Below are 20,800 nucleotides of genomic sequence, written 5' to 3'. Positions count from 1 at the left end.
TCCGCCGCGCGCTCCACTTCCGCCTTCGCCCACGTGGTCCGGCTGCCGCTCAGTCCCCGGCGCCGTGAGTGGGGTCGGGTGGGGACGCGCCCCTCTAGTCCTGGCGGGGCCGTTGGGGTCTCCCCGTCTGTCGAGGGGAAGCTGGTCGGGTGGGGCTGAGGTCGAGGGGGGAGCAGGAGGGACGGGGAGGTCAGAGGTCAGCCTAGGGGTAGGGGTCGTCGGAGGTTAGCCGCGGGCGGGGCTGGAGCGTGGGAGGGTTCCGGGGGAGGCCGGAGATCAAGAGGGACGGGTCGGGGGTGCCGGGGGAGGTCGGAGGTCAGGAGGAGTGGGGCTGGGGCGTCGGGGCTCCCGGAGGAGGTCGGCGTCGGGCGCGTGCCCCCCGCCACTGCTGGCCGTGCATGGGGGTCCGCAGCCTGCGGGCGGCGGCCAGGGCCCTGAGGAGAGCCTGCGGACCGTGGACCCCGCGCCTGGGACCGCGCCTTCTCTGGTAATGACCACGCACTTGTCGCGCCCCGGGCGGCTCGTGACGCCCCTGAGCCGGACTGCACGCCAAGTGCTGTCACCGCCCGGTTTCTCGGGGAAACCCAGGCCCGGCCGCTGTGGGGCGAGTCTGCAGTGAGCGCCGCGCTGGGATTCGAACTGCCGGGCTTCTTGTGCTCACACCCGCCCTGTCTTTTCAGGTCGCCCCCCATGGCTGGGAACGTGAAGGCCCCCGCCCCCGTGGGGGCCGGGCAGGAGCAGGACAGGAAGGCCCGGAGTGGCTGGCAGGGCGGGGCCAGGACCTGGGAGGAAACGGAGCAGCAGGCGAAAAAGCTCAAGAGCAGCGGCGCCGAGTTCGGGGAGCAGCGCAGGAAGCTGCCCAAGCGGAAGATTGTGTTGCTCATGGCCTACTCGGGGAAGGGCTACCATGGCATGCAGGTGAGGGCGCCGCCGGCCAGCCCAGCTCTGACTCCTCTCGTGACCGCTGTGTAGCTTTGGGTAGGGACATCAGAGTGACAATGATCCAGTCAGGCCATAACAGGAAACCACAGGAAATGGGGCTTGTTCTTCTCCCCCACTTTTCACAGTTATCGTGTGGGTCCCATCAAGCAGGATGTAGATTGGAATCCATCCACCTGAGATGCTGTGCTGGGGCTTTCCCGCGTCTCCCGAGGTGGTGAAGGGGCCAGCTCTGGTCGGCGGTGGTGCAGGGGCCAGCTCTGGTGGGAGGTGGTGCAGGGGCCAGGTCTGGTCAGAGCTGGTGCAGGGGCTAGCTCTGCCACTGACCAGCGTTGTGGCCTTGAGCAAGTGATTGAAACTCTCACTGCCGCCTTCCCTCGTCTGTGGGGTGGGGCGGTCACAGCAGCGACTCTGGGGCATGAAGACTCAGCAGGCTCACTGGTGCTGTGTGCTGAGAACCGTGGATAGCGCCGAGGAAGCTCAGAATCGGCTGTTAGTGTTTGTCAGGTACGTTAAGGTGACAGAGTGTGGACAAGCAATCACGCTGCAGAATTCTCTACCCAGCCCATCAGTTTGATTCTGCTCTGAAAGCCAGAGGATCTAGATGGCCTGCAAATGCACGTAGATTTTCTTCTTGTTCCTCGTAGTCAACTCTGTAGCTCTTAAACTTTGGTTCTTTGTTCTTTAAACTTCTTTAAGCTTGACTCACAGTAAGAAATTCACTGTTGGGGCCGACCCGGTGGCGTAGCGGTTAAGTTTGCGTGCTCTGCTTCAGCGGCCCGGGGTTCGCAGGTTCGGATCTTGGGTGCGGACCTACGCACTGCTTAGCAAGCCATGCTGTGGCAGGCATCCCACGTATAAAGTACAGGGAGATGGGCACGGATGTTAGCTCAGGGCTAATCTTCCTCATGAAAAAAGAAAGAAAGAGAAAACAATACGTAACCTTACCAAGAGTTATGGTAACTTTTACGTGAATAATAGTAGTAATAAGATGCTTCGCATCCTATTTTATTTTTACACAAGTAGTATAGGTCACACCCATGAAACTAATCTCGTGACCACTGGGAGACTGTGACTATGGGTCAGAAAACGTTCCTTCAGTGTAGCTTAGCCCCCAGCCTTAGTAGGAACAGAGACCACCTCTGCTGTTCCTTGTGGATGACTGAAATGCTTTTTTGAGGGTGATTTTGATTACATGGGTTTTTGCCTTAGGTGCTGTCTTGAGAACTTTGAGAAAATGTCCATCATCTTCTTTTTGCCTCAGTTTCCCCAATAGGGAAAAGGGTGTGGAGAGTGACAGTAGCTCACAGGGCTGACAGAAGGACAAATTGAGATATGTGGAAGTGTTGTTATCTCTGTTTTTTCCCCCCCACCTTCCATCACCTCCCACCTATAGCGTAGATGTCACCACTCAGCCACCTTCCTCACTGCCTTGGCCCTATCCCTGTTTGTTGATATCCATTCGCATCATTTGAGGAGCATTTATTACTTGATGCTGAGTAAAGGGATTGTACCTAAATTGCGGTGGGAACTGTAAGGTAGACTTTGGGAAGAACTTCACTGCTGTGTTGGGTCTTGGCGAAGTGCTCGCAGGCCCTTGTGTCACTTGTGTTGGAAAGGTTTCCTCTGAGAATAGTCAGGATGCTGATCTCACTGATGTCATAGGGTCCTGCAGGCACTGGGTTATGGTTAGGGCAAGCTGAGATGGATAGCATTAGGGAGGTTCTAGAAGCAGTGGGTGTCTTTCCCTGGTATTCAGTAATCACGGGAGGTTGTACAGGCTGGTCACATGGACTGAAGGGTTTGGGAAATGCCAGGGATGCCAAACCCAGCCCCTGCTGGCGGTATCCTGGGTTGGGTTTCCCCCTTTGAGCCAAGGGGCCCCCCTTCCTGCAGTGATGAGGGGGGTGTCCCTCTGCAGCTGGGTGCTGCAGACAGATGGGTGTCCAGCAGGAGGAGTACTGGTCTCAGATCTGACCAGGAGGGAGGAAACGGTGTTTCAGGTGATGCCTATTGTTGGTTGTTTCACCTGGCTGCCCAGGGTGGGGAGTTTCTAGAGACTGTGGGTACCCCCAGGTAGCTTTCCTACTTGGCATGGGTGGAGGAAGAGCCGCAGTGTGTCCCTACGGCCACAGGTGTGGGCACACTCCACAGGCCCCCTACCTGGAGCAGCCTGCACCCAGGGCCCCTGATGTGTGGGTAGTGACTGAAAAACAATTTGTTTTCTTCTCTCTTCCTCAGAGGAATGTTGGGTCCTCGCAATTCAAGACCATCGAGGATGACTTGGTGTCCGCCCTGGTCCGGTCAGGCTGTATTCCTGAAAATCATGGTGAAGACATGAGGAAAATGTCCTTCCAGCGGTGCGCCCGGACAGACAAGGTAGGTGCCTGTCTCTGCAGGCACAAGTGGCATCTGGGCCTGCTGGTCTGTGTTTTGTCTTTGACTGCCCTCGTCCCACTTTCCATCCTAGCGTCTTTATCTGTCAAGACTCTTGGTTACGAATGACAGATGCACAAATCAAGCTAGTCTAAATGCAAAGAAAGTTGTTGCCTTGTGTTACTGTGACGCCCAGGAGCATTTCCAGCCCAGGTGTTGCAGGACGTGAGGTGCTCGCCGCTGGCAAGACTCTGTGTACTCGCAGTCTGTGCCTTCTCCTCTGTCGCCCCTGCAGGTGGCATGGTGGTCATGACATCTCCGGCCTTAGATCCGTCCATCTCAGGCTCCCAGTGCAGATCGGATCGTGTGGCTGCAAAGTGAAGCCACACTTGTGATGTTACATTTTCTAGTAGCTACAGTCAAAAGGAAAGAGAAAATTGGTTTTAATAATCGATTTTGTTTAACTCAGTATATCCAGGATAGTCTCGTCTTAACGTGTAATCAATATAAAAAACAATCAATGGGATATATTTTCCATTCTTTGGGTCTGTGTGCCAAGTCCCTGAAATCCAGCGTGTATTCCACACTCACCGCACATCTCTATCACATGAGCCGCATCTTGTGAACTCAGGAGCCAGGGGTGCCTGTGGGCCAGCCCTGTCCACTCAGTCACAAGATCAAGTCCCTCTGTCTGATTGGCTTGTGCATCTGTCCCAGGTGCAGTCACTCGCCGGCATGGCAGCTGTGCTGGGTGGTCCCGCCACGTCACGTTTCTGAGTGTAGGACTGGTATGGGTAGGGGCTCCCCACAGGAGAATGGAGGGGTGTCGCCGAGGCAGGGCCTGGGTGCCAGCAAGTAGGACAACAGGGCACAGAGAACGTAAAGCTCTTCTCTAGTAGGTATGATTATTTATTTATTTATTTTCCCCCAAAGCCCCAGTAGATAGTTGTATGTCATAGCTGCACATCCTTCTAGTTGCTGTATGTGGGACGCGGCCTCAGCATGGCCGGAGAAGCAGTGCGTTGGTGCACGCCCGGGATCTGAACCCGGGCCCCCAGCAGCAGAGCGCACGCACTTAACCGCTAAGCCACAGGGCCGGCCCCATCTAGTAGGTATAAAACACAATGCACGCCACACCTTTCACCCTGCCCCTCAGAAACCTTGGCTCAGAATGCACCTCTGCAGCCTCCTAGGTCAGTGGGAATCTGTCACAGACGTAGCCTTTTGCAGGTCAGGGTCCTGGGAATCGGAATAACATCTAGTTTCAAAGGTACACGGGTCCCCTGGGATCCGAAGGCCTGGGCCAGAACCCCAGAACTGGAGCCATTGCACAGACAGGTAAGAAGGAAAACGAGACCCACACGTTCCTTTCTCGTAGGTGACGTGATAACGTAACTGATGGCTCAAGGAAGGGGTCCTGTGGTTCTTCATGGTTTTCATTTCCTCTTTAATTCTTCCATTTACAGCTCTCTGATTGTTTTCAAGGCAGAAGAAAAGTAGACATTTCCCTGAGCTAATAAAGAGAGCATTTCAAAATGTGCTAGCATTTATTTTAATTTCCACTATTATTAGAGAGATGGTTTTATTCTAATGTGTTTTCTTTCTTACAATTTGGGAAACCTAAAGAAGTGAAAACCTCTGACACTAACATCCCAACACCAGGCATCCAGCCCCTTGGACGAACAAATGATAACATTTTGTTAGTTTTTGCTTTAGATTAAAAAAATCTAAAGATAAAAAATCTAAGCTAAATTTATTGAGATATAATTCACTCCATACAATCTGCCCATTTGATGTGTGCAATTCGATGGTTTCTAGTGTGTTTGCAGAGTTGTGCGGCCATCACACAGTCAATCTTGGAACATTTTCATCATCCCTAAAAGATCCCCGTATCCTTTAGCTATCACCCCATCCCCACCAGCGTGTCCAGAATATTCTTATTTCAACATCATGAATGCAAAAAGATTAGCAATGAGACATATTTCCATTCCTTTTTTGTACTAAGTCTTTGAAATCCATTGTGTATTTCCCACTAACAGCACCTCAATTCAGAACAGCCTGTTTCATGCACTCAGTAGCCCCCAAATGCCTCGGTATTAGAGAGTGTGGGTCTGGAGTATGGTGAATTTGGCTTGTATAACATCTCACCAGTTTAGTTTTTGTCTTTTTTTTTTTCTCTCTCTAATTTTTTTTTTTTTGAGGAAGATTGGCCCTGAGCTAACATCTGTTGCCAATCTTCCTCTTTTTCTTTTTTCTCCCCAAGGCCCCAGTACATAGTTGTGTATCATAGTTGTAGTTCCTCTACGTGGGATGCCACCTCTGCATGGCCTGATGAGCAGTGAGGGGGTCCCCGCCCGGGATCTGAACCAGCGAACCCTGGGCTGCTGAAGCGGAGTGCGCAAACTTAACCGCTACGCCACAGGGCCGGCCCCCCCAATTTTTTATTTGGAAGAATTTCAAACCTTCAGAAGTCTCGGCAACAACGCGGTGTATGCCCAAAGAATCTTCCCCTAGATTCAGCAGTGATGAAGTTTTGCCATATTTGTTTTCTATTTGTCTACCTCCTTTTTTTCTCTTTAAACAGAACCCCTTGGGGGCCAGCCCTGTGGCGTAGCGGTTAAGTGCGCATGCTCTGCTGTTGGCAGCCTGGGTTCAGATCCCGGGCGTGCACCACTTGTCAAGCCATGCTGTGGCAGCCTCCCACATAAAGTGGAGGAAGATGGGCACGGATGTTAGCTCAGAGCCGGTCTTCCTCAGCAAAAAGAGGAGGATTGGCATGGATGTTAGCTCAGGGCTGATCTTCCTCACACACAAATAAAAAAACAGAACCCTTTGAGAGTAAGTTGTAGGCACCATCACCTTTCACCCTGAAACACATCAGGATTAGTCTCCTAAGGACGGGGGCATCTCTGAGCCCTCAGTGTAACTATCACCGTTGGGTAGTTCAGTGTTGACATGATCCCATTTCCTAACGTGCTTTGGTTTTTGTTATTGATCCAGCACCTAACACAGGGGCGTTGGTTGTGTTCAGTTGTCATGTCTTTTGAGTTTCCTTGAGTCTCCTTGCCTCCTTTCTGTCTTTCCTGATGTGATGTTTTGACAGTTCAGGCCAGTCGTTTTGAAGACTGTCTGCAATCTGGACTTATCTGATTGTTCTCATGACTTGATTCAGATAGAGTTTTTGTGGCAGGAATATTACATGTGCTGCACTATGGTCTGTTTTCTTTGCATATATTTTTTAAATCTTTCTAGAAAATGTGACGATGGTACACAGAAAGGTTCTCATAACATCCATGTAAAGTAAAACATTTTTTTTTATATGTAATTTTATTTATTTATTTATTTTTCCCCCAAAGCCCCAGTAGATAGCTGTATGTCATAGTTGCACATTCTTCTAGTTGCTGTATGTGGGACGCGGCCTCAGCGTGGCTGGAGAAGCAGTGCGTCAGTGCGCGCCCGGGATCCGAACCTGGGCCGCCAGCATCAGAGCACACGCACTTAACCGCCAAGCCACGGGGCCCGCCCGTAAAACGTGATTCTAAGGTGGACACCTGGGTAGTCCCGGCTGAGGTCAACACAGGACCCTGCCCCATCCCAGGGGCCCTCCTCGTCCACTTCTGAATCACACCTCTTCCCTCTCCCTGCAAGTTACTACCGTCTTGACTTTTATGAAACTTGCTTTTAGAAAAAAACATATAATATACAAATGGTAAAGTGCACTCATTTTCACTGTAGAGCCTGATCGTTTTTACCTGTGTAATCAGCACCCCATCCCTGTCTGAGTCATGACCCCGCTGCCCCACAGGATAACTCTGTTGTGACTTAGATGGTGATCTCTTCCTTGCTTTGCCTCGCAGTTCTCTCGTCTCAGTTGCATTTTCTTTTTTCCCAAGTTGCTGAGAGTCACATCTGAGGTGGGGCTTTGTTTCCTCTCTGCATAACGTCATATGTTTGTTCCTTGGTTTAAGTTTTGTGGGGCTTTGAAGTCGTTTGTAATATTCTGTAAGTTAGGCTGCACTCTCTCCCTTGGTATATAGAGCCTTGTGCTTCTACCTGGTTATTCCCTTCAGAGGCATTTTTTGTGTGTGTGTGAGGGAGATCAGCCCTGAGCTAACATCTGCCAATCCTCCTTGTTTTGCTGAGGAAGACTGGCCCTGGGCTAACATCCATGCCCATCTTCCTCCACTTTATGTGGGACGCCGCCACAGCATGGCCTGACAAGCGGTGCAACTGGGTGTGCGCCCAGGATCTGAACCCGGGCCACCAGCAGCAGAGCACATGCACTTAACCGCTACACCACGGTACCAGCCCCAGATGTGTTTCTAAGAGCAGAATTCCTCCATGAAAAGATGTTCATGGGGTTCTTCTGTTTAAAAGATCACCTTGCAGAGTGTTGTGCTTAAAGAGCAAGGCCCAGCTGGCCTCTCCTGCCCGTTCTGCTTCCTTTGCAGGGTGTGTCCGCAGCTGGCCAGGTGGTGTCCCTGAAGGTGTGGCTGATTGACGACATTTTAGAAAAGATCAACAGCCACCTTCCGTCTCACATTCGGATATTGGGTAAGCCTTGCTGTGCAGGGGCTGCACAAGGGTGGTGGCTGGTCTCGCAGAGACACGAAATTTCTTCTGTCGCCAAATTTCTCTGGTGCAGAGTTAAGACAACAGACTTGTTGCTTAATTGTTGGAAGGAGTGATTATGAGTCATCTGCTCAAAGAGTTCAGTATTCCCACCTCCTTCAGAAAGGGATGCAGCTGGATTGACAGACTTTGCACGTCCCCTGATTGCGGTGCCTTGGTGCTGTACAAGCCTGTGTTAACCTAACACTGGAGATGTAAAAGTCCAGATTTGGTAAAGTTAAAACAGGCGATTATTCCCTTTTAGAACAGGCTTGATAAATGGGATTTTTAGGTCTTGTTTTTTTTTTAATCCAGTCTGACTCTCTGCCTTTTAAGTGGCGTTTATATGCCATTTATGTTTAGTGTGGTATTGGGATGGCTGCTGTAGATCTTGCCATCTGTCTCTCTTTGTTCCATCTGGCATTTGTTTCCTTTTTCTTCTTTTTCTGCTTTCTTTTGGGTTAATTGATAGTTTTTATAATTCCGTTTAAGTATCACCTTGGTTGCCTTGTTAGCTATAACTCGCTGTGGGTTTTTAATGATTGCTTTGGGGTTTAAAGCAAGGATTGGCAAACTTTTTCTGTTGAAGGCCAGGCAGCAAAATATTTTAGACTTTGTGGCCACACAGATTATGGTTTCTGTTGCATGTATTTTATTTATTTATTATTATTATTTTTTAAGTTTATTTATTTATTATTTTTGTGTGTGTGTGTGAGGAAGATCAGCCTTGAGCTAACATCTGTTGCCAATCCTCCTCTTTTTGCTGAAGAAGACTGGCCCTGGGCTAACATCTGTGCCAATCTTCCTCCATTTTATATGGGACGCTGCCACAGCATAGCTTGACAAGCGGTGCGTCAGTGCGTGCCTGGAATCCAAACCCCAGGCTGCCGCAGCGGAGCACATGCACTTAACTGCTACACCACCAGGCTTGCCCCTGCATGTATTTTTTTTAAACCACCCTTTCCGTCTTCGCTCACAGGCTGTACAAAAATATTCATTGTTTTGGTCCTAGTTTGCCAGTCCTGGGTTAAAGCATCTGTCTCTAACTTACCACAGTCTGTTTCAAATGAAGCCATACCACTTTGTGTATAGTCTAAAAACTACAACGGCATAGTTGCATCTCTCCCTGCTTGGCCTTTGTGCTGTTGCGGATGTCTATTTTATGTCTATATATGTTATAAACCCCATACTATGTTGTTGTTATTTTTTCTTTAAGCAGCCAATTAAAAAAAATTTTTAAGTGCTTTTTAAAATGCGCTTTTGGGGCCAGCCTGGTGGCATAGCGGTTAAGAGTGTGCGCTCCGCTGCGGCAGCCTGGGGTTCAGATCCTGGGTGTGCACCGACGCACCGCTTGTCAAGCCGTGCTGTGGTGGTGTCCCATATAAAGTAGAGGAAGATGGGTGCAGATGTTAGCCCAGGGCCAGTCTTCCTCGGCAAAAAAGAGGAGGATTGGCAGATGTTAGCTCAGGGCTGATCTTCCTCACAAAAAAATAAAAATAAAAAAATAAATAAAATGCACTTTCATGCATTTAAAATGCACTTATTGTATGTCAGTTATTATAACTGACATATAGTAAACCACATATTTCAGCATACAATGAAGAAGCTTTGATATGTGTGTACACCTCTGAAACCATCCCAGTTAAGACACTGAGACTCTCCGTCACCCCGGAAGATGGGGACCCGCCCCTGCCCTCGCCAGGCAACCGCTGATCTGCTTACTGTCACTATAGATTAGTTTGTATTTTTAAAGCTCTGTATAAATGGAATCATAGCATATGTACTCTTTTGTCTGGGTTCTTTCATAGAGCCTAGTTAACGATTCCTTCCCGTTGTGTTTATGCAGTGTGTTCCTTTATATTGCCGCATGGTGTCCCATTGTATGGATTTGCCATAATTGTTTGTCCATTACCTGCTGAGGGACATTTGGGGTGTCTCCAGTTTTGGGCTATTACAAATCAAGTTGCTATGAACATTTGGTACAAGTTATAAACAGGATTCTTTTGTTTGTTTGTTTTCTTTTTTTTTTTTTTTTCATTTTATTGAGGTCTTATTGCTTTATAACTGTGTAATTTCAGGTGTACATTATATATAAGTTTCTGTAAACAGGATTCTTTTTTTTTTTTTTTTTTTGGTGAGGAAGATTGGACCTAAGCTAATACCTGTTGCCAGTCTTCTTCTTTTTGCTGAGGAAGATTGGCCTTGAGCTAACATCTCTGCCCGTCTGCCTTTACTTTGTATGCGGGACGCCTCCACAGCATGGCTTGATGAGCGATATGTCGGTCCGCACCTGGGATTCGAACCTGTGAACCCCAGGCCGCCAAAGTGGAGCACTTGAACTTAACCACTATGCCACCAGGCTGGCCCCACGTAAACAGGATTCTTAACGCACCGTCAGTAACCCTTGTTGATTACTTTGCCCACTATTGAACTTATTTTTCATATAATATAGTTTTATTTTTATCATACTGTGGTCTTTCTCTGCCTTGTGAGGAAAATTCCCTCCTGAAAAACTCCTCCTGGAGTAAATTCTCTTAAAGTTCCATTTGATACCTTTTACCATTCATTTCCACAGGAAATATTTTAACGTGTTCCACAGATTATTCCCCAGTTTGCTAAAACAATACCATACCCCGTACACAACTATTTCATAGTTAGCACTACTTGTTATATAACAGGGCACTTTCCCTCATTAATGGCCCAGGATTGTGCTTGTCTGACAGCACTTTCCCGCCTCTCCTGGCAATTACGTCCTGCACAACTAAAACGATGTGCCCAAAGCGTACTCGCGATGCTCAGTGTTGATGAAATTGAATTTTTTTTTCCCCTTTTTCTCCCCAAAGCCCCAGTAGATATTTGTATGACATAGTTGCACATCCTTCTAGTTGCTGTCTGTGGGACGCGGCCTCAGCATGGCCGGACAAGCGGTGCATCGGTGCGTGCCCAGATCTGAACCTGGGCCACCAGTAGTGGAGCGTGCGCACTTAACCGCTAAGCTACGGAGCTGGCCCTGAAATTGAATTTTTAACGCAGAGAGAAAAAAACAAAACTAAAGTTACCCGAAAGTCCAACACAATGGTGGACACAAAACAGGCACCACTGTGCAGATGCTCCCAAGGTCGCAGCTGCCTTGAACCAGCAGCCCCAGGGCTGGACAGGCGCCCCGCCTGGAGGCACCCCGCTGCTCGTCGGGCTGTGGAGTCCACATCGACCCTTGTGGATAGGAGACCAGAGTTGGGTTTTAAGTCAATCTCCTTGTGAGGTTGAATCCTTGTAACCCAGTGGCCCGACACTCTTGGGTTATGACTGCAGCTCCCTTCCTGAGGACACTTGCGTCACCAAGCGTGTCCAGGGACAAGGAGAGTGCTTCCTCGTCCCTGGCTCCTGGAAACTGTCCTCGCTAATGGTTCTTGCTACTCTTCCAGAAAGTTTCCATACAAATACAGACATACATGTGTTTCCATTCTTCCCACAAATGGAATCCCCCTGCATGTAGTTCTTCATTTTGCTGTTTTTATTTTTTCACTTCATAGTCAAATATTTATTGAGCATCTGTGGGTGCTGAGAGCCCTCAAGGTGCTGGGTCTCTGGGAGGAGACCGAGCCTCAGTTCCTGGGGACTTGCTTCTGATCTTCAGGGGCTGCCTCCTCTCATTCTACAAATATTCTAGAGTATATTTGATCATTTTCCTATTGCTGGACTTTTTAAGTTTCCATTTTTTTTTTGCTATTGAACACGGTGCTGCCTCTGTGGCCTCACCTGCAGAATAACTTGTAGCGAGTGGGTTCTGGGTCATGGTCACACTCCTGGTCCACAGCGTAGTTTAGTCTGCATGCAGAGCGGGAGCAGCTCCGAGTTAGCGCAGGGCAAGGGCAAGAGCAGGATCTCCCTGCACCTAGGCCAGCCCTGGGCTTTAACACACACTGAAGTGTTTGTTGTGTTGATTTGTTTAGCTCTGAGATGGCGCGTCCGCAGGCTTAGGATTTAGTGCACGGAAGCCGGGTCTCTTTAGGACCCGTCCACGTTCGGGAGTAGAGGTGCCGGTGCCCAGACCTGGTCAGCACACTTGGTGCCTTAGATGCCTTCCTCCTCATTTACTTTTTCTCCCCCAAGGACTGAAGAGAGTCACGGGCGGCTTCAACTCCAAGAACAAATGTGACGCCAGGACCTACTTCTACATGCTGCCCACGTTTGCCTTCGCCCACAAGGACCGCGACGTGCAGGACGAGACCTACCGGCTGAGCGCAGAGACGCTGCAGAGGGTGAACAGGCTCCTCGCCTGCTACAAGGGCACCCACAACTTCCACAACTTCACCTCGCAGAAGGGGCCCCGGGAGCCCAGCGCCCAGCGCTACGTCCTGCACGTGTGCTGCGAGGAGCCCTTCGTGCGGGAGGGCATGGAGTTCGCGCTGATCAAGGTGAAGGGGCAGAGCTTCATGACGCACCAGATCAGGAAGATGGTCGGCCTGGTGGTGGCCATCGTCAAAGGCTATGCCCCCGAGAGCGCGCTGGAGCGCAGCTGGGGGGAGGCGAAGGTGGACGTGCCCAAGGCGCCGGGGCTTGGCCTCGTCTTGGAGCGGGTGCACTTTGAGAGGTACAACCAGCGCTTCGGCAACGACGGACTGCACGAGCCGCTGGACTGGGCACGCGAGGAGGCGGAGGTCGCGGCCTTCAAGGAGCAGCACATCTACCCCACCATCGTCAGCACTGAGCGGCACGAGAGGTCCATGGCGCAGTGGCTGAGCACCCTGCCCGTGCACGACTTCAGCGCCACTGCCCACGCGGCAGCCGGCCCAGGCGCCGAGGTGGGGCTGGGGCCACGGGGCTGGTGCGGGCCCTTCCACAAGCTCAGCCAAGTGCTTGTCCACATCTGTCGCTCTCTGTGGCTAAGCTTCTAACCCACCGTGCACTGGTGTCTTTGTGCCCCTCGTATAGATGAGCAAGCTGAGGCACAGAGAGGTGCGTCATTCCCCCAAGGTTGCACAGCAGTGGGAGGAGCAGGGCCAGGGTTTAGGACCGAGTGGCCAGTGACCCAAAACGCTGCCTTGTGCTCGCTCCCCACTCAGTGCGTAGTGACCCTGGCTGAGGGACATGCTCAGTGGCCTGTCTTGCCGTTTGTGAGATGGAGGTGACAGTAGGACTTCCTCGGGTAGACGCTGCTGTTTGGTTAGCACACGTCTGTCGTTAAACCCGCTCCAGACGTGGAGTCACTTGAGAGGCGCCCGGGATGCTCAGCTGCCGGGCGTTCTCTTTGCCCGCTCTGGGCGGTCTTCCTCTCCAGGCCCCACAGCGCCCCCCCGTCTGGAAGGGGAAGGCCGTCTGAGTAAGGCTGTACTTCCGCCCAGCCCTCCCGGAGTCCTCTGCTCTGCCGGCTCTGCTCCATGAGCACTGGGGCCGGCTTGCTTCATTTACCTCTCAGGGACCCGGCTCGAAGTTAACTCGCCAGTTAGCTAACTACTGACTGTATCTTAGAAGGAGAACAGCCCTGATGTGAGGCGCTGGAGCTAAAAGCATCTCAAGTTGGAGTTTTACTGTAGCTCTCAATTCTTCTGTGCCCTGGGTGACTGAGGTCCTCAGAGCCCATGTTCCTCGTGGCGGCCCAGCAGGTTTTCAAAGGGTGAAATTCCCACCAGGAGCTCTGGGAGATTTCTTCCCATTATCTAGATTAAAACGTTGTCCTTCCTCCACACCTGGGCTGGTAAACTTACGTGCATACAGGTCAGGAGAGCAAGTGAAGTGGGCTGGGTGTAGGGAAAGCAGGAGTGCAGGTCAGACGATAAATGGCATTGTCAGGGAGGCGATACGGATTGTTGGAGACTATGGCAACAGGCGAGCTCTTGTTCCATCTGAAGGGGGCTATTACAGCTCAGCGCTAGCTAGTGGTGGCTGCACGGGAAGGGGGCCTCAGTGTTGTTAGAACTTAACTGTTTTCAAGAGAAACTGGCATTCCAGAATCTTATGTGAAATCTTCATCCTTTAAATGTGATGGTTATTAATTTTCCCAAGCACTATGATGCCAAATGGAGCACATGTGCAGATCTGACCTCGGGTTCAGACTTTGCCCTCCGCCTGATTCCCACGTATAGAAGCTTCTGACCGTCTGCTGTCTTTACACTCTGCCAAGGGGCCTGCACCTGGCCAGTTTTGGAGTAGCCCAATTTTATGTCCCCGAGGTCATTGCAGCCTCTGGGGATTTGAAGGAGCCCAATAAAGAACCCCTTCTTGTCCCCAGCTCCTGGCTTTCCCTGCTTGAGTCAGGTTCTGGAACCAGTTAAGAGAAGGAGGCTGAGAACAAACACTTCATTCCCGACAAGGCAGGCTTGGCAGACGGGCTCCTGATGCTGAGCCCGCCGTGGGCAGCTCTAGCAGCCCTCTTCACAGGACGTGCCCACCCCGGGCGGTGGCCCACACAGCCGCTTTCCTGTCTGCTCTCGTTTGCAGGTCCCCAGCCCCCTGGAAGGCAGTGAAGGGGACGGAGACAGCGACTGAGGCACGGGCCGCCCACCAGAGCGTCTTGGAGTTGGTCTGCGATAGGGCTGCATTCCTCGCTGAGACAGGAGAGCCTAGCTCTGGCCTCACAACCTCAGGATCTGGAGACCTGCATCACTGCGTTTTCATCCAGGGAGAACCTGCCGCAAATCTCTTTTCAGCTTGTGTGTAGACTACATACACTTCAGCATGTAAAGAGACTTTTTGTGTGTGTGTGTGTGTGAGGAAGACTAGCCCTGAGCTAACATCTGTGGCCAATCCTCCTCTTTTTTGCTGAGGAAGATTGGCCCTGGGCTAACATCCGTGCCCATCTTCCTCTACTTTATATGGGATGCCACCACAGCATGGCTTGACAAGCGGTGCGTCGGTGGGCGCCCAGGATCTGAACCTGCGAACCCTGGGCCGCTGAAGCGCAGCGCAAGCACTTAACCGCTGTGCCACCCACCGGACCTGAAGACACTATTTTTTTAAAGAAGCAATTTTCTTATTAAATAAGTACGAACTTTGCTTAGTCACTCCTTCTTTTACCTTTTTTTTGGTCTTTTCCATGTTTCTTTCATTGAGAGAGATGAAAGGAGCACTGTGTGCTGTGTTAGGAACAGACCCGGCTCTGCCTCCACTGGGAGCTGGGAGTGTGCGGGAGTCCCCTGGGCAGACAGGCTCCATGTGGCTCTGGCGGGCTGAGGCGAGAGCAGGTGCAGCGAGAGGCTCTTATCCGAACTTGCTGTTAAGCTGTCAGGATGGGGCTTGGCTGTGTGTAGTGGAAGCCCAACAAGTGGCACAGACAATAGAGTGGCAGTCAGGCCGGGCGCAGTGGTCTCTGATGCCAGAGAACGGAGGTTCCTGCTCTCTGTCCACCTGGCCCTCTTCAGGATGCGGCCATCATCCTGGTCGCGTCCACCCCAGCAGTGTCCGTGTTCTAGGTGGGAGGAGTGAGGGCAGAAGAAGGGGCGTGTCATTGAATATGTCTCTTAGCGACCTCTCCTGTAGGACCCACCACGGACTTCTTCCCCTCATTGGCCGGAGGCATGTCTCGTGGTCACATCCAGCTGCAAGGGAGGCTAGGAAATGCTTTTTATGAAGGACATGCAGTGCTGCATGGGACGAAAGTGACCTGTTAACAAGGAAGAGGGGAATCTGGTGGTGGGCAGACTGTCAGCAAGTCCGCTGCAGGGGGCACGGGAGGATTTCATGTGGGTAGGTGGTGTGTGTGGTGTGCAGGCATATGATGTGCAGTGTGTGTGCACGTGTGATGCATGTGTGGTGTGTGCACGTGAAATGTGCTGTGTGTGCATGGGTACATGTGTATTCATGTGATGTGTGTGCGCCCATGTGTATGCATGTGTGATGCATGTATGGGTGTGCATGGGTACATGTGTGCACGTGATGTGTGTTCATATGTGTGGTGTGTGTGCCCATGTGTATGCACCTGTGATATGTGCATGTGTGCATATGTCTGCACGATGGCGCCTGGGAGATATTCTCGAGGGACCACCATTCCCGTGTGGAGGGCGGCTGGGGGGGGTGGGTAGATGGTATAGGAGACTAGTGGTGATGTGGGGGCGGGGTGTGGTGGTGGAGAGGTGGAGTGAGGAGTGCTGTATTTGCTTCAGAGAAACAATATGGCTCACAGCTGCCCGGTGCACTGGGGTGGGGACAGGAGGGAGGGGTTAAGGCTGACTTGGGCTTTGGGTTTGAGGAATTGAGCAGCTGGGCGCTCGGGAACAGGATGGGCTTGGAGGAGACATACTGGAGGTTGGTTTTAAGCATGTTAGTTTTACCTGTGACAGACAGGACTGTTTTAGTTACTTCCCAGGGCAGAAAGTGGCCTAACGAGTGCTGGGACCGTGGGGTTCTCCCCGTGAGAGGCTACATGGTCTTGGTTCGAGGGTCAAATCAAGCCACTGTACCAGACAACTCCCGATTGCTCCAAGTAATTAATGGGTGACCCACTTAAAGCACCTTGGAGGATCCATGGGTATGTGATATTTTAAATAATAATATATATGTACTTGGAAAAATAATCAGAGTACCAAAAAGAGAAGTTGCCATCCCTCCCTAATTCCCCGAGTCTCTCTCCAGAGGCTCTACTTTTAGTAGTTTCTTGCAGCTTCTAGAGAGCTTGTGCATATGTGGGCATGTCTGGCCCTTCCCTTCACACGGATGGGGACTTACACTACACACTGACTCTTGCCTTTCTCAACTTAGCATGTCTTTGTGATCACAGAGGTCTGCACTGTTCTCGCTGGTGGCTCCACATAGATGGTGCACACTGTTCAGCCTGCTGGTGGACATTTGTCCAGTCTTATGATTTTACGAACAATGACCATCCCTGTACATCCTTGTTCACGTGTGAGTATTCCCAGACGCAGAATCAGTGGTCTGATGGGTTTTTTTTCTTTTTTTTTCTGAGGAAGCTCAGCCCTGAGCTAACATCTGCCAATCCTCCTCTTTTTGCTGAGGAAGACTGGGTCTGGGCTAACATCCGTGCCCATCTTCCTCCACTTTATATGGGATGCCGCCCCAGCATGGCCTGACAAGTGGTGCATCTGTGCGCGCCCGGGATCCGAACCCGGGCCGCCAGCAGCGGGGCGTGTGCTCTTAACCACTACGCCACGGGTCTGGCCGCCTGATGGGTTTCTAATGGCTCCCTAATTTTGATAGCCCGGGCCCTCCATAGAGGTGGTTCAGAACTGGATTCCTGCCAATATGACAGTGCCTGTCTTTCACTTTCCAGAACGACAGGGGAGCAAACCTGATCTTGGGGCCGGCCTTTCATTGGGTCACCTACTCCTTCCCTGGTGAAAGGCCACAGAAACAGGGTCAGGGGTTAGTGTGGACAGGGTCTCAGTTGTCAGCCTCTGTTGCCAACTCTGGCAGATTTAAACAGAAAAGCAGTGTCTCCCGAGGATGCAGGAGGGCAAGCAGAGCCTGAGTCAGCACCTCCTTTCCCTGCCCGGCGCTGGCTCCCCTGGACAAGGGAGGAGCTCAGCGGCCGCCGCCGCCGTCCCAGCCTCCCCAGCTGCCCTGCTCCATCCCAACATCAGCCAGCATGGGAGATGTGCCCGGGGAATCAGCCATCCAGGAAAACGTGGGAAGATCCTTCAGGCAGTTCTGGTCTGTGTGTGGCAACTGCAGTTAGAGAGGGTCTGAGAGGGAAACTATCACAGTCTGGCTCTGCAGGCAGAAACCACTCTGCGTGTTTAGTCAGGCAGACATTGTCTGCAGGAAATTTGGGGCTTGCAACCTGTTGGAGGGGCTGAATGACCTGATTTTGGATTGGGCGTCCTAGAATGACTCCCAGAACAATACAGAACTGACCCACCAAGGCACCTCCTGTTTCTGATGCTGCCTATGGAGTGGGGGGCAGATGGGAGGACCCAGAGCCACCACCAACGGCCCCCCACCTGGAGCTGTGTGACGAGCAGCCCAGAGCTGTGGCCCGGGGTGAGGGGTTCAGGTTAAGAAGCCACCACTGTCCTTGGCTCCGAGACGATGGGCACCCAACGCTGAACTTCTCTGGCGGGAGAGACTTGCGTCTGTCAGCCCTGCTTGCCGGCAGCAAGCATAACCAGGAGCAGCAGGAAGGAGGTGGCCGTCTCCAGTCTGGTGCACGCGCAGCAAGCAGGAGGCCTGTCGCAGCTGGGACTCTGACTGCGAGGCAGACGCAGGTTTTCACTTTCCAACTTTGCCAAGTAGGAAGGTGGAATGAAGGTTGAAAGAGCCCCCTTATCAGCACTTACACAAACGTGAAATCATTCCCCCTTTATCCAACTAAGTTTATCCCCTTCCAACTGCCCCTCTAATCTCCCTTTTATAGCCAAGTTTTCTTCTTTTTAAAATTTTCAGTGTGTTTAATATGACAGAGAGCATTTGCACCTGTATTTTGCCGAGGAGTTGATCATTTTAGCCTGCATTTCTTTTTTTAAAAAAAAGATCGAATTTTTTCTTGAGATATAATTCACATACTGTAAAACTCATCCTTTCAAAGTGCACAATTCAGTGGTTTTTAGTAAGTTCCACAAAGTTGTGTAACCATCAGCACTACCTAATTTCACAACATTTTCATCAACCCCAAAAGGAAACCCCACATCCAGTTGCAGTCACTCCCTATCCCCACCCCACAACCCTTGGCAACTGCTAATCTATTTTCCGTCTCTATGGATTTGTCTATTCTGTACATTTTATATAAATGGAATCATAAGATATGGGCCTTTTGTGTCTGGCTTCTTTCACTTAGCATAATGTTTTCAAGGTTCATCCATGTTGTAGCATGTGTTAATATTTCAACTCCCCCTTTTTTGGCTGAATAATATTCCATTATATGGATAGACCACATTTTGTTTATCCACTCATCAGTTGATGGATATCCATTCATCAGTTTCCATTTTTTGGTTGTTATGAATAATGCTAGGAATATTTGTGTGAATATGTGTTTTAATTCTCTTGGGTATGTACCTAGGAGTCGAATTCCTAGGTCATATATTAACTCTACGTTTAACTTTTTGAGGAACTGCCAAAATGTTTTTCAAAGTGGCTGCATCATTTTAAATTCCTGCCAGCAGTGTATGAGGGTTCAGATTTCTCCACATCCTCACCAACACTTGTTATTATCTGACTTTTTGATTCTAGCCATCCCAACAGATGAAGTGGTATCTCATTGTAGTTGTAGCTTGTGTTTCATTGATCCCTAATGACGCTGAACATCTTAGATGCTTATTTATACATCATCTTTGGTTGCATGTCTGGTCAAGTCCTTTGTCCATTTAAAAATTATTTCTTGGGCCGGCCCCGTGGCTTAGCGGTTAAGTGTGTGCGCTGCGCTACTGGCAGCCCGGGTTCGGATCCCAGGCGCGACCGACGCACTGCTTCTCCGGCCATGCTGAGGCCGCGTCCCACGTACAGCAACTAGAAGGATGTGCAACTATGACATACAACTATCTACTGGGGCTTTGGGGGAAAAAAAAAGGAGGAGGATTGGCAATAGATGTTAGCCCAGGGCCGGTCTTCCTCATGCTGGCCCTGGGCTAACATCCGTGCCCATCTTCCTCCACTATATGGGATGTGGCCACAGCATGGCCTGACAAGCGGTGCATCAGTGCACGCCCGGGATCTGAACCCTGGGCTGCCAGCATCGGAGTTGTGCGCACTTAATCACTATGCCATGGGCCGGCCCCTAAAATTATTTCTTTTACTTGTTGAGTTGTAAGTTCTTTATTCTGGATACAAGTCCCTTATAAGGTATATGATTGGCAAATATTTTCTCCATTCTGTGGGATGTCTTCTCTCTCTTTTTTTTTTTTTTGTGAGGAAGCTCAGCCGTGAGCTAACATCCATGCCAATCCTCCTCTTTTTGCTCAGGAAGACTGGCCCTAAGGTAACATCTATTGCCAATCCTCCTCCCTTTTTCCCCCTTTGTCTCCCCAAAGCCCCAGTAGATAGTTGTATGTCATAGCTGCACATCCTTCTAGTTGCTGTATGTGGGATGCGGCCTCAGCATGGCTGGACAAGCAGCGCGCTGGTGTGCTCCCCAGATCCCAACCCGGTCGCCAGTAGTCCAGCGCGCGCACTTAACCGCTAAGCCATGGGGCCAGCACCTGGTCTGTCTTCTCTTAATAGTGTCATTTGAAGCACAAACGCTTTTAATTCTGATGCTGTCCAGTGTATCTATTTTTTCTTTTGTTACTTGTGCTTTTGGTGTCATATCTAAGAAACCACCGCGGAATCCAGATTTACATGCATGTTTTACTCTTAGAATTCTGTAATTCTAGCATTTACACGTAGGTCTTTGATCCAGTTTGAGGTCACTTTTGCATATGATGAGAGGCGGGGTCCAACGTCAGTTTTCCAGGCGGACCCTCAGGTTCCCAGGCCCCATTTGTTGAAAAGCCAAGTAATTTCTGAGAGAGATGGCCTCCTTTGCTCCACCTCGCTTTTTGCTCACTTCCCAACCCGCAGCAGGGGGCCTCACCCCGGTTCCCGACCGCGGACCCCGCTCACAGCCCCGCCTCCCTCCTTCCCGGACCCTCCCGGCCGGGCGCCCGCGATCGCCGCGCCGGCCTCTTCCCAGCCCGGCGGGCAGTCGACCCCGCCTTCCGCTGGTGGCCACTCGCGGTCTCCTCCCCGGCATACAGCCGGCGCCCACTGGGCGCTCCCACCGGAGGAGCGAGCTCACGGCCGCGCCGCGCCCCCGCAGCCCCCTCGCGCACCGCCCCGGTTCGCCGTCGGCCCATCGCGCCCTCGCCTGGCCTCTCTAGCCCTCCCGGCCGTCTCGACGCCTCCCGCCCCGCCGACGTCACGCCGACGTCACGCCAGCCGCCGACGCGCAGCTGCGGGCGCGGGCGCGGGCGCGTCCCTTCCGGCGCGCCGTAGCGGGCGCGCCGCC

General features: G+C 51.4%; 1 protein-coding gene across 3 annotated transcripts; it reads left to right on the top strand.

Annotated features, from left to right (window-relative positions):
* On the top strand, window positions 1-14,922 carry PUS1 (pseudouridine synthase 1). 3 transcript variants are annotated; one of them, XM_058531206.1, is made up of 6 exons: window positions 1-64; window positions 681-918; window positions 3,181-3,318; window positions 7,767-7,869; window positions 12,040-12,731; window positions 14,368-14,922. In XM_058531206.1, the coding sequence occupies exons 2-6, from the start codon at window positions 691-693 to the stop codon at window positions 14,413-14,415; spliced, it is 1,209 nt and encodes a 402-aa protein (XP_058387189.1). In that variant the 5' UTR covers window positions 1-64; window positions 681-690; the 3' UTR covers window positions 14,416-14,922. The 3 variants fall into 3 exon arrangements, with proteins under 3 accessions (XP_058387189.1, XP_058387187.1, XP_058387188.1); XM_058531204.1 differs by lacking the exon at window positions 1-64 and adding an exon at window positions 350-487; XM_058531205.1 differs by lacking the exons at window positions 1-64; window positions 681-918; window positions 3,181-3,318 and adding exons at window positions 4,283-4,423; window positions 4,546-4,653.
* The last annotated feature ends 5,878 nt before the right edge of the window (window positions 14,923-20,800 follow it).

The sequence above is a fragment of the Diceros bicornis genome, chromosome 35 (genome assembly GCF_020826845.1).
Source record: "Diceros bicornis minor isolate mBicDic1 chromosome 35, mDicBic1.mat.cur, whole genome shotgun sequence".
In the NCBI taxonomy this organism is placed as follows: Eukaryota; Metazoa; Chordata; class Mammalia; order Perissodactyla; family Rhinocerotidae; genus Diceros; species Diceros bicornis.
Note: the sequence above shows the minus strand (reverse complement) of the source record. Positions and strands in the feature narration are given on the sequence as shown.

Bases quoted from the DNA above. Each gene is read 5' to 3' on its own strand.
- PUS1 (XM_058531204.1), top strand. From the start codon at position 399: ATGGGGGTCCGCAGCCTGCGGGCGGCGGCCAGGGCCCTGAGGAGAGCC. The intron at 488-680 runs GTAATGACCACG...CTGTCTTTTCAG, and splicing joins CTGGGACCGCGCCTTCTCTG to GTCGCCCCCCATGGCTGGGA. The intron at 7,870-12,039 runs GTAAGCCTTGCT...TTCTCCCCCAAG, and splicing joins GTCTCACATTCGGATATTGG to GACTGAAGAGAGTCACGGGC.